The sequence below is a fragment of the Berghia stephanieae genome, chromosome 14, assembly GCF_034508935.2.
Source record: "Berghia stephanieae isolate SIO BIC M18660-M18661 chromosome 14, UCSD_Bste_1.3, whole genome shotgun sequence".
In the NCBI taxonomy this organism is placed as follows: Eukaryota; Metazoa; Mollusca; class Gastropoda; order Nudibranchia; family Aeolidiidae; genus Berghia; species Berghia stephanieae.
Window position 1 is genome coordinate 12,623,003 of NC_088373.1, and position 13,934 is coordinate 12,636,936.

The following is a 13,934-nucleotide window of genomic DNA, read 5'->3' on the forward strand; positions in this document are numbered from 1 at the left end:
CCACACATACATGCACTTAAACAAACACTTGGGTGTTGACTTAAAACAATATAAACTTACAAGCAACTTCGGGGAAATGAGGCTAAAACCGTGCACATTCGAGTTGACAGCATGAAAATTTTCACACAGGTTACCAAGACTCATAAAATAAAAACCATCTGTATTAGACGCTATAGAACCACTCTGGCAATCAATCATAACATTTCAGTTCCAGGCCTTAGATTTTTCCCTGTTACAGCTATATTAAACAAGGGAAATAACTGAGTAAATACATATATATTCTTCATAATCAAGAAAGAGTACAGCTAACACACCATTAAAACAGATTAAAACACTTACACACACAAACACACACTTACACAGAAACACACACTTACACACAAACACACACATACACACACAAATACACAGTTTACACACACAAATACACAGTTTACACACACAAATACACAGTTTACACACACAAATACACAGTTTACACACACAAATACACAGTTTACACACACAAATACACACATACACACACTAACACACACATTTACACACAATCAACAATATAGATATCGATATAAAAAGCTATCAACATACAAGTGACGTCCAACGTCGAGTCTGTGCTGAACCCCGTGCCCAATGAATTGACCACTTTACAAACGTAGACACCTCGGTCAGATTTGTCCACGTTCCTGAGGGGAGAGTGGGTATAATAATAATAATAATAATAATAATAATAATAATAATAATAATAATAATAATAATAATAATAATAATAATAATAATAACTTTTATTTACCTCAATATCAATTAAAAGTGCTCAAAACGTTTTACAATGGGTCCCTAACCAACAGCAACACTTAACATGTAGGATGAGATATGACGCCTGTTAGGCGATATCGCATTTTTTTTTTAGGACAGAGGCAACGCTTTCAACGGCAAAGTACTCATTTTACACCTGAATACGGTGAGAGAAAGTGAGTAACGAACCTTTTCCATGGACTCAATTAAGCACCGCTTTTGAGCGGGACTTGAACTCTGGACCTTCCGATCAGAAGGCAAGTGCCATACCACTAGACCACATAGCCGCACATAATATTTAACCCTCTCCTTACCAGCCATTTTCAAAATTTTCCTCAAAACTTCACACCCACCCAACACAAAAACAGTCAGTTCTTACTCAAACAGAAAAGCAACAAGCACATTCTATACATAATATTGTTCGACAATATGGGCTCTATTACAGAATGTCAAGTTTTTATAGCTGGAGCAAAAAGAAATGAAATCTGGATGAGAAACGTGACGGTTGCATAGTAACAAATGTGACGATTCTCCAATAGGTTTTTAAGGAGAGGGTTAAACGACTAATTCGATTATCCTTACTTGATGACCAGACTGGGAGAGGCTAGATTCCCACCGGTGTATTTGGCGGGCTGACTGGCTGTGTCCAGCTCCTTTCCGTCTTTCGTCCAATACACTCGATTGGCCGCGGGGTTTGAGATGTGGCTGCACGTGATTTGGTGAGAAGCCGTACCGGATTCAACGGTGATGGATGCAGGGGTGATCGACACGACTGGCACGTCTGGGGAAAAAAAAGAGAGTTATAGATGGAATGAACTCGACGTCACTCTGTTCTTTGTTATTGTGTTTAGACAACGATTTTAGAGATTTAATCACTCACTCAATCCTCTCCGGGTAGCAGCTTCTAATGGTTCTCAACACTACCATGTTATGACGATCTATCCAGGACGTAAACGCATCACCGCAATCGTGCACGATCCTCGCGAACCCGCCCGGAAGCTTCGTCACAAAGCACCGTCCAACTATTTGCTCTGCGGTTTCGGGCTCTTGACCACAACGAGTACATGTTGAACAGGTGGCAAGTCCCCACTGATGAAGTGAGCGTGCCGCAAAGCATGCTCTCCATTGAAGCCGATTGACGATTGACCCAATGTTTCCTCTTGCTGGTGAAAAAAAACCTGGCAAACTTCTCCCCAGTTTCGAGGAGTTGATGTCCCCGCCCCCTGGAAGTATTGAATTAATCCAAACCGACTTCCATTTCATATTGGCAGCTCTGTCAGAAGGAACAACTGGCACTTGTGGCGGTGCAAGGGACCTCCGCCTGGTCCTGTCAGCAGCTATTCTTGGGGCCACCTCGAGGGACAGGCTTCTCTGCTTTAGGTCCCTCTTCACGGTACGTCTCAAGGTATCCTTCGGGCTGCCTTTCTCCTTCTTTCCTTGAGGCGTCCATCACAGAGCATTCCTTGTCATCGTTTTTTCAAGTCTGCGACAGACATTCCCCAACCATTGCCATATTCTCCTTTTAATGACTCAATTAAGATTGTATTCGGTCATTTTGTTATTGCTTTGACACAGCCAATTTAATGATTACCTCTCACTAAATTATATCAATCAGACTTTAAACGTTCAAGGTTACGTAAAATTTTGTGCGTTGTTACGTTATGTCCGGCTGTCGAGTGTTGTGAATATTTAACCTAAACGTATAACATCAATACAACCGGTTTTGTCAAGTATATAAAACAAACTGTATCCACTGTTTTTGATCAAACACAAAATTAACCCAAGTTTTATATTTATGACAATACGTTCAGAATACAGCTGCACTTTTCATAACAACAAAACTTACTGGTGGTGCTGACGACAACATCCTTGCTGACAGTCGTCCCAACGCTGTTGACAGCAACACACGTGTAACTCCCACTATCGTCAAAGGTCAAGGACACGATGCTGAGGGTAGGGTTATCGATGGAACCGCCTAGGTACTTGGACGGGTTGTTGGCGGAGCTTAATTGAACACCGGCCTTACGCCAGTAGACCTCAGTCGGCGGTGGATTGGCATTGATTTGACAGGCTAGATTGACCTTCGTGCCTGGACTACTCGTGATGACGCTGTTGGACACAATGAGGCGTGGGGCGTCTGTGGATGGAATCACATTTCTTGAGTTGTTATTTTTTTTTTTTGGATCATTTTGTTGTTTTGTAGTTTGCTTTTTAATTTAATTTTTTTTTTTTGCTTTCTTTTTGTCTTCGGGGGGGGGGGGGGGGGGGGTGCGGGAGGAGGTTTTTTTGTTGTTTTTTAATTTTTTTTTGGTGGGTTTTCTTTTTTGCTTGTTTTAGTTGTTGTTGTTGTTGTTGTTTTTGTGTTGTTTTTCTTTTCTTTTGTTATTCTAGCAAAAGGCAACAATTGGTCACAACTTTTAAAATCTTAAATCTTGTATTTAGGTCACTGTGGCAATGACTAAATGAGATGATTAAGCAAGAAATCATTGCGATAAAAATGTTTTTCTTAATATATCAATGCATGATAAGCAGTGACCATTGAGAAAAAGGCAAACCCATGACGAGTCGTTTCCATTTTTCAATTTATAAATTGTGTTTGTTTCAATGAACAGACACCTATTTTTAATTTTTAGTTCCAAAAACTTACAGGTGACATTCAAGTTATCCCCTGGACTGGACCCTGTCCCAATGGAGTTTCTCACGTGGCAGACATATTCATCGCGATCGGTGTAGGCAATAGTGAGGATGGTCAGAGTTGGTTTGGATAACGTGCCGCCACTGTATTTATCCGCCTGATTGCTGGAGCTGATTTGAGATCCGCCTTTGGTCCAGTAGAGGACGTCCGCAGATGGCACGGATTGGAAGTCGCATGACAGTGCAACGTTTGCACTGTTTTCCGGTATAGGGCCTGCTGGGACAGTGGCTGTGACTTTGGGAATGCCTGAAAGGATGAATTAATGAAGAAGAAAAAATTGTTAAGATTGTTTGTATGGATAGAACGAAGATGATGTCACGTATGCCTTTGTTATTGGTTTTTTTTGTTTTTTTTTGTGTGACTAATTCTCACTTAACTGTATTAACCAGGCTATAAACGTTCAACGTTACACCTAGTTTTGGTCCAGTTATACTTCCGGATGGCAATGTTGTGAGCTTCTTAGGCAAGCGCATACTATCTATAGAAGGAAGGATATTGACGTCACTCAGCTCTTTGTTATTGTTTTTAGACAGCCATTTTGAATAATTAGTTCTCACTAGATTATATTAGAAATCAGACTACAAACATCCAGTACGCGGGAAGGAAAGTATTGGAAATACAATTAGCCGGAAAGAGAACAAAAAAAAAAGGGGGGGGGGGGAAGGGTATGGGGGTATGGGTAGGGGTATGGGGGGGGGGGTGGGTTGAGAAAGGACGAGTTTTCTGGTCAGCATTTTCAAAATGTGTTTTCTCGTAGTATGTGCGGCTATGTGGTCTAGTGGTATGACACTCGCTTTCGGATCGGAAGGTCCTGGGTTCGAGCCTCGCTCGGCGCATAGTTGAGTCCTTGGAAAAGACTTTACTCACATTCTCTCACCATACTCAGGTGTAAAATGAGTACCTGGCCGTTAACAGCGTTGTCTTTGTCCGAAAGCTTGTAATATCGCCTAACAGGCGACATGTCCCGTCCTACATGTTATATGTTGCTGTTGACCAGGGACCCCTTGTAAAGCGCTTTGAGCACAATTAATGGACATTGCGCTATATAAAAGCTCATTTTTTAATTATTTTTTTTTTAGTATGGCGGCGTTTTTGTGGATCAGATATTTGTGTCTCCAACTTACTGGTAAAGCTGACACTTAGAACTTTGCTCTTGGTAATTCCAACATCATTTTCAACGACGCATGTATAATCTCCGGAGTCTATAAGTGCCGACTTGACGATGCTCAGGTTGGGTTGGTCGACAGTGCCGCCTTCGTACTTGGCGCTGTTCGAGGTGTTGATCCTCTGTCCAAAGATGGCCCAGTAGACTGACTTCGGTTTGGGGTGTGCGTCAACTGTGCATGTCAGGGTTGTTGGAGTGCTGGCTGGCACAGATATAGCCGTTGAGTCTACTGAGACGATTGGTTTATCTGGGGGGGGGGGGGGGGGGGGAAGAAAAAATTGATATTATATAATGTCACGAGTAAAGTTGTCCTGTGACTGTACGTATTATTGTGTAATTGTGTATAATAATAAAATTGGAAGTAGAAGTCGTGACGTCAGACCTTCCTCTGCTCCGGTTCAAAACTCATTGAAAACTCCAGGCTATGGGGCAGCGTGTCTCAGCGTTACGATCTTTGAGTCGTACCCGAAAGGTACCGAGTTCGATCACCCGCCCCTGCACTGTGTGGCCTTGAGCAAGTCACCTCGCCCTAGCTCAATTTGCGGCGCTGCACTACGGCTATAAGAAGAAGAAGAAGAAGAAGAAGAAGAAGAAGAAGAAGAAGAAGAAGAAGAAGAAGAAGAAGAAGAAGAAGAAGAAGAAGAAGAAGAAGAAGAAGAAGAAGGTAAAAAAATGACATGTAATTAATTCTATGTTAGTTATGGGAACTATTATTAGATATTCATTTACTTATATTTGTTTTCAAATGAAATCTTCTTACATCTCACGTTCAACTGTATGGCTGGACTAGAGCCTGTTCCATCAGAATTGACTACGTGGCAGACATACTGCCCTTTATCGGACGCCGCCACTGTTCGTATGGTTAGACTGGGACTGTCCACAGTTCCACCCAGGTACTTGCTGGGCTGACCAACCGTGTCCAGTCGAGAACCATCCTTTGTCCAATACATCTCACTCGCCTTCGGATTGGATTGGAATCCACATTGCAGCACGAGGTCCTTGTCTCCCTCTGTAGCTGTTGGATTAGTATTCCCCGTCGTCACTGTGGGTTGTCCTGGGGAAAGAGAGAATGGTTAATTTGATAAAGCATCAGTGTCTCAAATCGGAATTTCGTATTTCCGTACGACGTTGTAGGGAATCACCAAATCTGATAGCTGGAAAACTGAATGGGAGAAAAACAAACCAAACAACAGTGATCTAATCGAAGACCCTACAGCAACACCACTCCCAGGTTTCTACACACTAAACAGAAAACAGTGGTCCTCCTGTAACAGACTACGATCTAAACACGGTAGAACAGCATCTAATCTCCACAAATGGGGCTACATAACAACACCAACATGCCAAGCCTGTAACGCTCCAAATCAGGACATCGACCATGTGGTACTTCACTGTCCATCAACATCCATAGTGGGCGGCTATCCTGCTATCCACAAAGCTGATGACGACTACATCAAATGGCTGAATGAGTCACACTTGGAGGTGTGAAGACCATACGGCACTACTACTACCAAATCGTGTCTAACTGAGCAAGTTAGATGTTAATATCCTTGCATTGTGGCAAATAAGCGAGAGTGTTTAAGATGGTGATCGTAGTCCCTCATGGCACAAGACCGAAGGGCTAGAGCTCAGGTGGTCGCTGGTTCGAATAAGTAAGTAAGTAAGTAAGAAAGTACTCCCTGGACAATGTTTAATCACCAAGTCACCTCGCTTATCATTGTTTATTTATATTTGTTCGCATGAAAAGCCATTTGTTCGCATGAAAAGCCATTTGTATCCCCCTCCCCCCCCCCCCCCCCCCCCAAATTGTTCTCCTACCTTTATATGCTGCTATACGATCAGTTTATTTCAAAATCTCTTTCACTTTTTAAGTCTGTAAAGCCAGAAATTCATTAGTAAGCATGGAACTACACCAAGTATGATTTAGTGAGAACCCTGGTTATGTCACAACGTTTGTCTCTGGCCTCCCTGACTAAACACCCAGTAATGGATTTAGCTAAAATTACTTTCGTTTTGACAATCATTTTGATCAGATGTCGTCAAGTAATATGCTGCCTGTCTACTATTACGAAAACTTCCTTGAAATACAAAATTTTGGTTCCAATTTCATAACCTCGTGAGCATCTAAGTCAATAAGACATTGATAATGAAAGTTGATGCCAGACTACATCATTTTAAGGATTCTGAATTGTCATCTAATACTTTTGAGGGTAAATTGTTGATTTTTTAATTAAACTATCTGGACTACAATTTTATCTCCTAAGAATTAGGAATTTTAAACTTTTCAAGTAGGCAGATCTGAATATGCGACTCCTCTAGTCAATAAGTACTGAGTTGGAGTGAATTAAATGAAAATTAGATTTTGAATGATTTAGTGTTTTTGTGACTTTAAAAAAACCATTGACATCTACACAGGACAAATTTACTCCCAAGTTTCACAGTTATGACGATAAATTCATGGTTTATCATCTAAAACGCCTTGACATAATACCGTTTTGAGGCAGTTGGTCACAAAATTAGAAGTTTTCATTCAAAATTGTATGAACCGGGACGAGCTCCCAACTGATAAGTCTGATTGCTAGCGACGTCCAGTCCGTATGTTAAAATATAACAGTCACTATTCGCTTAAATGAATAACTCCGACTTCATTGGCCTAATGCTGCTATTAGGTCTTATCGTATGACTCTCACCCTCGGATCGGAAGGTCCAGGGTTCAAAACCCGTTTTGAGTTCTTGGAACAGGCTCTTAACTCACATTCTCTCACCTCACTCACGTGTAAAATGAGTACCTGGCCGTTAACAGCGTTGTCTCTGTAAGGGGAAAAACTTTAATATCTCCCAACAGGCGTCATGTCTCGTCCTACATATTATGTGTTTCTTTTGTAACCCACGATTGAGCGTTTTGAGCACTTTTAGTGGATCATGTCTCGCTCTACTTGTTAAGTGTTGATGATGGTCAGGGACCATCTTTGAGTTATATTTAGTGGATATTGCGCTATATAAAAGCGCTAAAGGGACCATCTTTGAGTTAAATTTAGTGGATATTGCGCTATATAAAAGCTCTAGTTACCTTTAATGCTGGCGGTAACAGAACTTGTAACCCACGATTAAGCGTTTTGAGCACTTTTAGTGAATCATGTCTCGCTCTACTTGTTAAGTGTTGCTGTTAGTCAGGGACCATCTTTGAGTTAAATTTAGTGGATATTGCGCTATATAAAAGCGCTAAAGCGACCATCTTTGAGTTAGATTTAGTGGATATTGCGCTATATAAAATCTCTAGTTACCTTCAATGCTGACATTAACAGAACTGCTGATGCCCGTGTTGATTTCATTGACAGCGTTACAGACATACGCTCCAGAGTCTTCTATTGTAGCCCCAATGATGGTCAAACTAGGATTTGAGGCGGAGCCACCACCATATTTGGAAGGGTTGGAGGCGGAGCTAAGTTTTGTATTGCTTCCGTCTTTAGTCCAGTATACCTCACTGGCAGTAGGGAAGGCGTCCACGGTACACGGAAGAGCAACATTGGTGCCAGATTTTTTAACAATGGGGGAACTTGAAACGGATAGGACTGGTTTGTCTGAATAAAATAAATAAGCAAATTTTTAAGCTTTATCAATATATAAAAATAAACATTTATAGAACTTATTTCCATTGGCAAACTTTGATCTTGCTGCATATTGCTTCATTTATTCACACCAGCTGGTCACATTTCGCCAGTTCATTTATTAAAATTCGCGTCGCATTCTTACAATATTCGTTAATATCTTAGGCGCCCATTCACTCACGAGTCGAGCAAGGAATTCTGTGTAAAGTGCCTTACCCAAGAACACACTTCTGGGACCCAGATAAACAACAAAATGATATTAAACCATTGAAATGTTCACATTGTCACAGTACGGTTAGAAATAATTGCAAGAAACAAAGAATTCCAACTTAGTCTTCAACTGTGTCGAATCGAATTCTCTAAAATTATCTCATCATCATCATCATCATCATCATCATCATCATCATCATCATCATCATCATCATCATCATCATCATCATCGTCGTCGTCGTCGTCGTCATCATCATCATCACCATCATCACCATCATCATCACCATAATCACCATCATCATCATCTACATCATCAACATCATTATCATCATCATCTACATCATCATCATCATCATCATCATCATCATCATCATCATCATCGTCATCATCAATCATACTCACATCTCACAGTCAATTGAATGTTGGGGCTCGACCCCAAGCCCTTTGGGTTGACAACATTACACACATACTGCCCTTTGTCAGAGGCTGATACGGTTTTGATGGTCAAATCGGAGACGTCGAGAGTACCGCCACTGTACTTGTCCTGCTGTTGCGATGTGTCCAGTCTCTTTCCGTCTTTACTCCAGTAGAAGTCGGATGGAGTAGGGTTGGCTTGGAATGTGCATTGCAGAACCAAATTGGAGTCTCCTTCAGTGGCGACAGGATTCCTGTTACCAACTTCTACTGTGGGTGTTCCTGAGAATACATATGAATATTTGTATAGAGAATTTTCATAGATTCACCATGCTCAATGCGCTTCGCAACGTTTCATTTGTTCTCCTTGATGGCCGTATGGAACCATATTTCCATTTCATGCAGTACCAGTCGCTTGTTGGGTGTCCTTTTTATATGAGCACTCTTACAATATTTAGTGCACTGCCTATAGACGGTTTGGGTTTTGTAATGTATGGTAAGCGCCTAGCCCAAGGAAACAATGTCGGTACCAGAATTTTCAATGATCACTGTCACCCATCCGACCAATTTATGAATTCACACAATCAGTCGCTTATTCGCAGTGGCGTGTCATGCCTACAGTATAAGGTGGTGCCAGAATAAGAAGAAAATGACTTAAAATATGCTATACATATTTGTAAATACAAAAGAAAGAGAAAAAAAAATAAGAAAAGACTTGCTCAAATAAGTAAGAGGCGGTGTATACCATTTCTCAGTTTTGTATTGTTTTTAAATGCTGTAATCCATTTTTAAAAGATGAATGCGGTGCCAGGCACCAAATCAACCAATATAGCCACGCCTCTGCAAATTATTCGCTTTACTTACCTTGAACAATGAGTTTTACAGCATCACTGGTAGAACTCCCAACAATATTGACGGCTACGCATGCGTAGTCCCCGTCGTCGTTTATTGTCGTCTGCAGGACGGTCAGGTCTGTCCTTATTACGGTACCGCCTACATACTTTGCAGGGTCAAGGTCAGAGCTCAACCTTCTGTTGACATTACCGTCCTTGACCCAGTAGACTTGAGAGGCGGGCGGATCGGCGTTGACGGAACAAGACAGGAAAGCTGATGAACCGGAATCAATGGTGATAGGTGCGGTGACAACAGTCAAGACGGGCTTGTCTGGGATTGAACATCGGATGGAAATTTATAGCAATGAATAGGTAGATAGATAGACTGATAGATAGATAGATAGATAGATAGATAGATAGATAGATAGATAGATAGATAGATAGATAGATAGATAGATAGATAGATAGATAGATAGATAGATAGATAGATAGATAGATAGATAGATAGATAGATAGATAGATAGATAGATAGATAGATAGATAGATAGATAGATAGGATAGATAGATAGATAAGATAGATAGATAGATAGATAGATAGATAGATAGACAGATAGATAGATAGATAGATGGTTAGATAGATAGATAGATAGATAGATAGATAGATAGATAGATAGATAGATAGATAGATAGATAGACAGACAGATAGATAGATAGATAGATAGATAGATAGATAGATAGATAGATAGATAGATAGATAGACAGATAAATGACATTCTATCTTCTTCTTCTAGGTTCCATGCCTGGTCCAGGCTTCGGATACTGCATGAATTATCTCTCTCCATTCCTCCCTGTCTCTTGCTTTTTCAAACAGCTCTTGGATTGTTAGGTATATATGATTCACTCACGTATCTTTGAGCCGAAACGAACGTTTCCATGTCCTTCATTTCATCAGTTGGCATTAATGCTGACTGATGAAATGAAGGACATGGAAACGTTCGTTTCGGCTTAACAATACGTGAGTGAATTTATTTATTTTTATATGCTCTAACCTAAATAATCGAGCGCTCTCGTACCTACAAGTATCCACCAACACTCATAAATATATATATATATATATATATATATATATATATATATATATATATACGATATACGTTATATATATATATATATATATATATATATATATATATATATGTGTGTGTGTGTGTGTGTGTGTGTGTGTGTGTGTGTGTGTGAGTATGACTGCGCAGTCTCTATGGACGCTTGTCGTGAATGTGTGTGTTACTTCAAGTGTGTCAGTCTGTTTCAAGTATCCAGTTAGTAATTTGTTTCCATAAATCTCTGTCCAGTTCAAGTGTTCTTAGCATTTGACGATCCTCATGTGTGTCAAGGTGCTGAGACAATTGGATGTTCCTTCTGTTGTTAAAATTCATTCTTCGGTTGTTGTTTCTAAATATATTTGATATTTTTTTTTGAGATCTTGATTGAATGTTATTGAAAGTGAAGTTGGTGTACGCCTTCTGTATATGGCTACATGTTTGAAGTAATCATCCATCGAGTTTTGTGCTGTGATATTTTCACGTGCTTGAATGGTTTCCATCTTTGCTTCTTTATTCGCGTACTGACTGGTTGTACTCTGCATCTGTCATATACATCCTCATTACCGATTTTGTCTGGCCAATGTACCCCACAAACTCGTCTCAATTGTTTGCGATGAATGGAGTCCAGGGTGTCCAAATTCTTCTTTGTAAGACCCCACGTACCACAGATGTACATAAAAATTGGCAGCACTAGCGCTTCGGAAAGGCGTATTCTTTTATTTTATTTAATGATGTTCGTCCGGTTCCAAACGTTGTGTAGTTATCTGAATACAGTTCGAGCTAGCATTTTTCTCCGTTTGATGTCTTCATTCTTATTAATCATTTTCCGAGTTGTTTTTTTTTTTACACTTTTCCATTCCGCTTGTCTTTTTTTTTTTTTTTTTTTTTTTTTTTTTTTTTTTTTTTTTTTTTTTGTTTTTTGTTTTTTTTTGTTTTGTTTTTTTTGTTTTTGCAAACCACTGTAGATTCCAATGTCGCAGAGTATTTGATATTATTGGTATGAACAGTTCCGCCAGGCCTGTTGTATCAAATTATGATATCAACATCGTCTCCTTAGATCCGTTCGCGGGTAAGGATTTGAGGAATCGGGAGGTATTATCTTAATTCTTTTAGTGTTGCTTCCAAATATAGGCAAAAAGAATTGGGCTCAGACTGTCTCCTTGAGGAGTTCCCAGCGATGTTAATAGTGATACTGTTTCCTCACCAGATGTAAACGTAAAGTTGTGTTTGCTAGCAGTGATCTTATTAGTCGGATATGATCTTTTTCGAAAAAAGAGTATGTGCGACTATGTGGATCGGAAAGTCCTGGGTTCGAGCCTTACTCGGCGCATAGTTGAGTCCTTAGAGAAGGCTCTTTACTCACATTCTCTCACCGTACTCAGGTGTAAAATGAATAACTGGCCGTTAACAGCGTTGTCTCTGTCCGAAAAAAATGTATTATCGCCTAACAGGCGTCATGGGCCGTCCTACATGTTAAGCGTTGCTTAAGCGTTGTTGGCCAGGGACCCCACTTTTGAAGCGCTTTGAGCACCTTTGGTGGTTATTGCGCTATATATAAAAGCTCAAATAAGTTTTTCACAATAAATTCAGTATTTAGCACCTGGTCCACTCCCACATAATAATACTAGTTTTATGGGAGGGGGGAGGGGGGAGGGTTACACACATTAAATTCTATTAATATCAATTTATAGACAGATTGCAGTTGACGTCACTCGGGTCTTTGTTATTGTTATTGTTATTGTTTTGTGTTTTTTTTTTTGCCATCCGCGTTTATGAGTAATTCTCATTAAAATGCATTAACCAGACTATAAACGTTTAAGGTTACACTTAGTTTAGTGTGTTGGTCCGTAGCCATCGTTAACTTCTAGATAGAATGCGCTTGGCCAAGGAGTTCACAACATTGCCATCCGGAAGTATAACGGACCAACACACAAACTCTGTGTAACCATGAACTTTTATAGTCTGGTTAATACAATTTAGTGAGAACAACTCACAAACGCGGATGGCAAAAACAATAACAAAGGCCTGAGTGACGTCATCTTCGAACTATCTATAGCCCGACACTGACCAAAAAAGACGTCAAAGGACAAGCCACAAAAGAATACAAATCGTGAGTTGTATTCAATAGTTCAACCAATGGAATCACTTGTTTCCTTGAGCTCTACTAACGACAACTCACCAGACGCTGTACAAACCTCAAAAAAAAAAATTGACGTCAAACTATAAGTCTTAGAGGTTCTAGTGTCAGGATAAAAGTTAACGATGGCTACGGTTGGTCCGTCATACTTCCGGGTGACAATGTTGTGAGCTTCTTAGCCAAGCGCATACTATCTATATTAACGAGGACATGATTGTTCTTGTCTCTTTTGTTTTACTCACATCTAACGGTGATATCAGTTGTAGCGCTTCTGCCGGTGCCCTCTGAATTGACCACATTGCAGACGTATTTGCCTTTATCTGATGACTCCACTGTTCGGATGATGAGGTTGGGCCCGGAGCTGTGGGTGATATTTTTTTTAAATGTTAGGGCATTGCATTGTGGTGGTGGTGTTGGTGGTGGTGATGATGATGATGATGATGATGATGATGATGATGATGATGATAATAATGATTATGATGATAAATACAACAGTTCATTACAAAAAAGAGAATGTGAGTTAGTAAAGAGCTTTTTCCAATGACTCAACTGTGCGCCGAACGAGGCTCGAACCCAGGACCTTCCGAGCCGAAAGCGATGTCGTACCACTTAATTACCCAAGTATTATAGTTTAATAATAATTATATTATATGGTTTTTTATATAGCGCCTTACCCATAATATCAAAAAGCTCAAAGCGCTTAACAGTGACGTGGCTACTTACTCTCAAACATACAACCACTCAAACATGCAATATGAAACAAAGCAATATAATTCTACAGTGCTACATATTAAAAAGAAACGTTTAAAGATATATTTTAAAAAGAAATCTGCATCATTACTGTCTCTGATATATCTATGTAGGGAGTTCCAGATAAAGGATGCCGAATATTCAAACGCATGCTCGCCAATTTTGCGAGTCATTTTGGCTTCAGAAGTATGTGATTATCAGACTTTGATCTCAGATTTCTGGATGGG

The 13,934-nt window shown here is 40.0% G+C and overlaps 2 protein-coding genes across 3 annotated transcripts in view; one reads left to right on the top strand and one right to left on the bottom strand.

The window, feature by feature from the left end:
- Positions 1-13,934, top strand: part of LOC144960167 (uncharacterized) — a 289,349-nt gene that overhangs the window by 103,976 nt on the left and 171,439 nt on the right. The gene's annotated exons all lie outside the window — the stretch shown is intronic.
- The window catches only part of LOC144960164 (hemicentin-1-like), a 131,679-nt gene that overhangs the window by 38,200 nt on the left and 79,545 nt on the right, over positions 1-13,934 (bottom strand). For both annotated transcript variants that reach the window (XM_078893174.1, XM_078893173.1), the window contains 10 exons: positions 13,200-13,318; positions 9,749-10,048; positions 8,873-9,166; positions 7,937-8,233; positions 5,413-5,706; positions 4,612-4,899; positions 3,440-3,733; positions 2,639-2,929; positions 1,375-1,573; positions 589-683 (listed from right to left, as the gene is read on the bottom strand). In XM_078893174.1, coding sequence (XP_078749300.1) covers positions 589-683; positions 1,375-1,573; positions 2,639-2,929; positions 3,440-3,733; positions 4,612-4,899; positions 5,413-5,706; positions 7,937-8,233; positions 8,873-9,166; positions 9,749-10,048; positions 13,200-13,318 — 2,471 coding nt within the window. The remainder of the gene's footprint in view (positions 1-588; positions 684-1,374; positions 1,574-2,638; positions 2,930-3,439; positions 3,734-4,611; positions 4,900-5,412; positions 5,707-7,936; positions 8,234-8,872; positions 9,167-9,748; positions 10,049-13,199; positions 13,319-13,934) is intronic.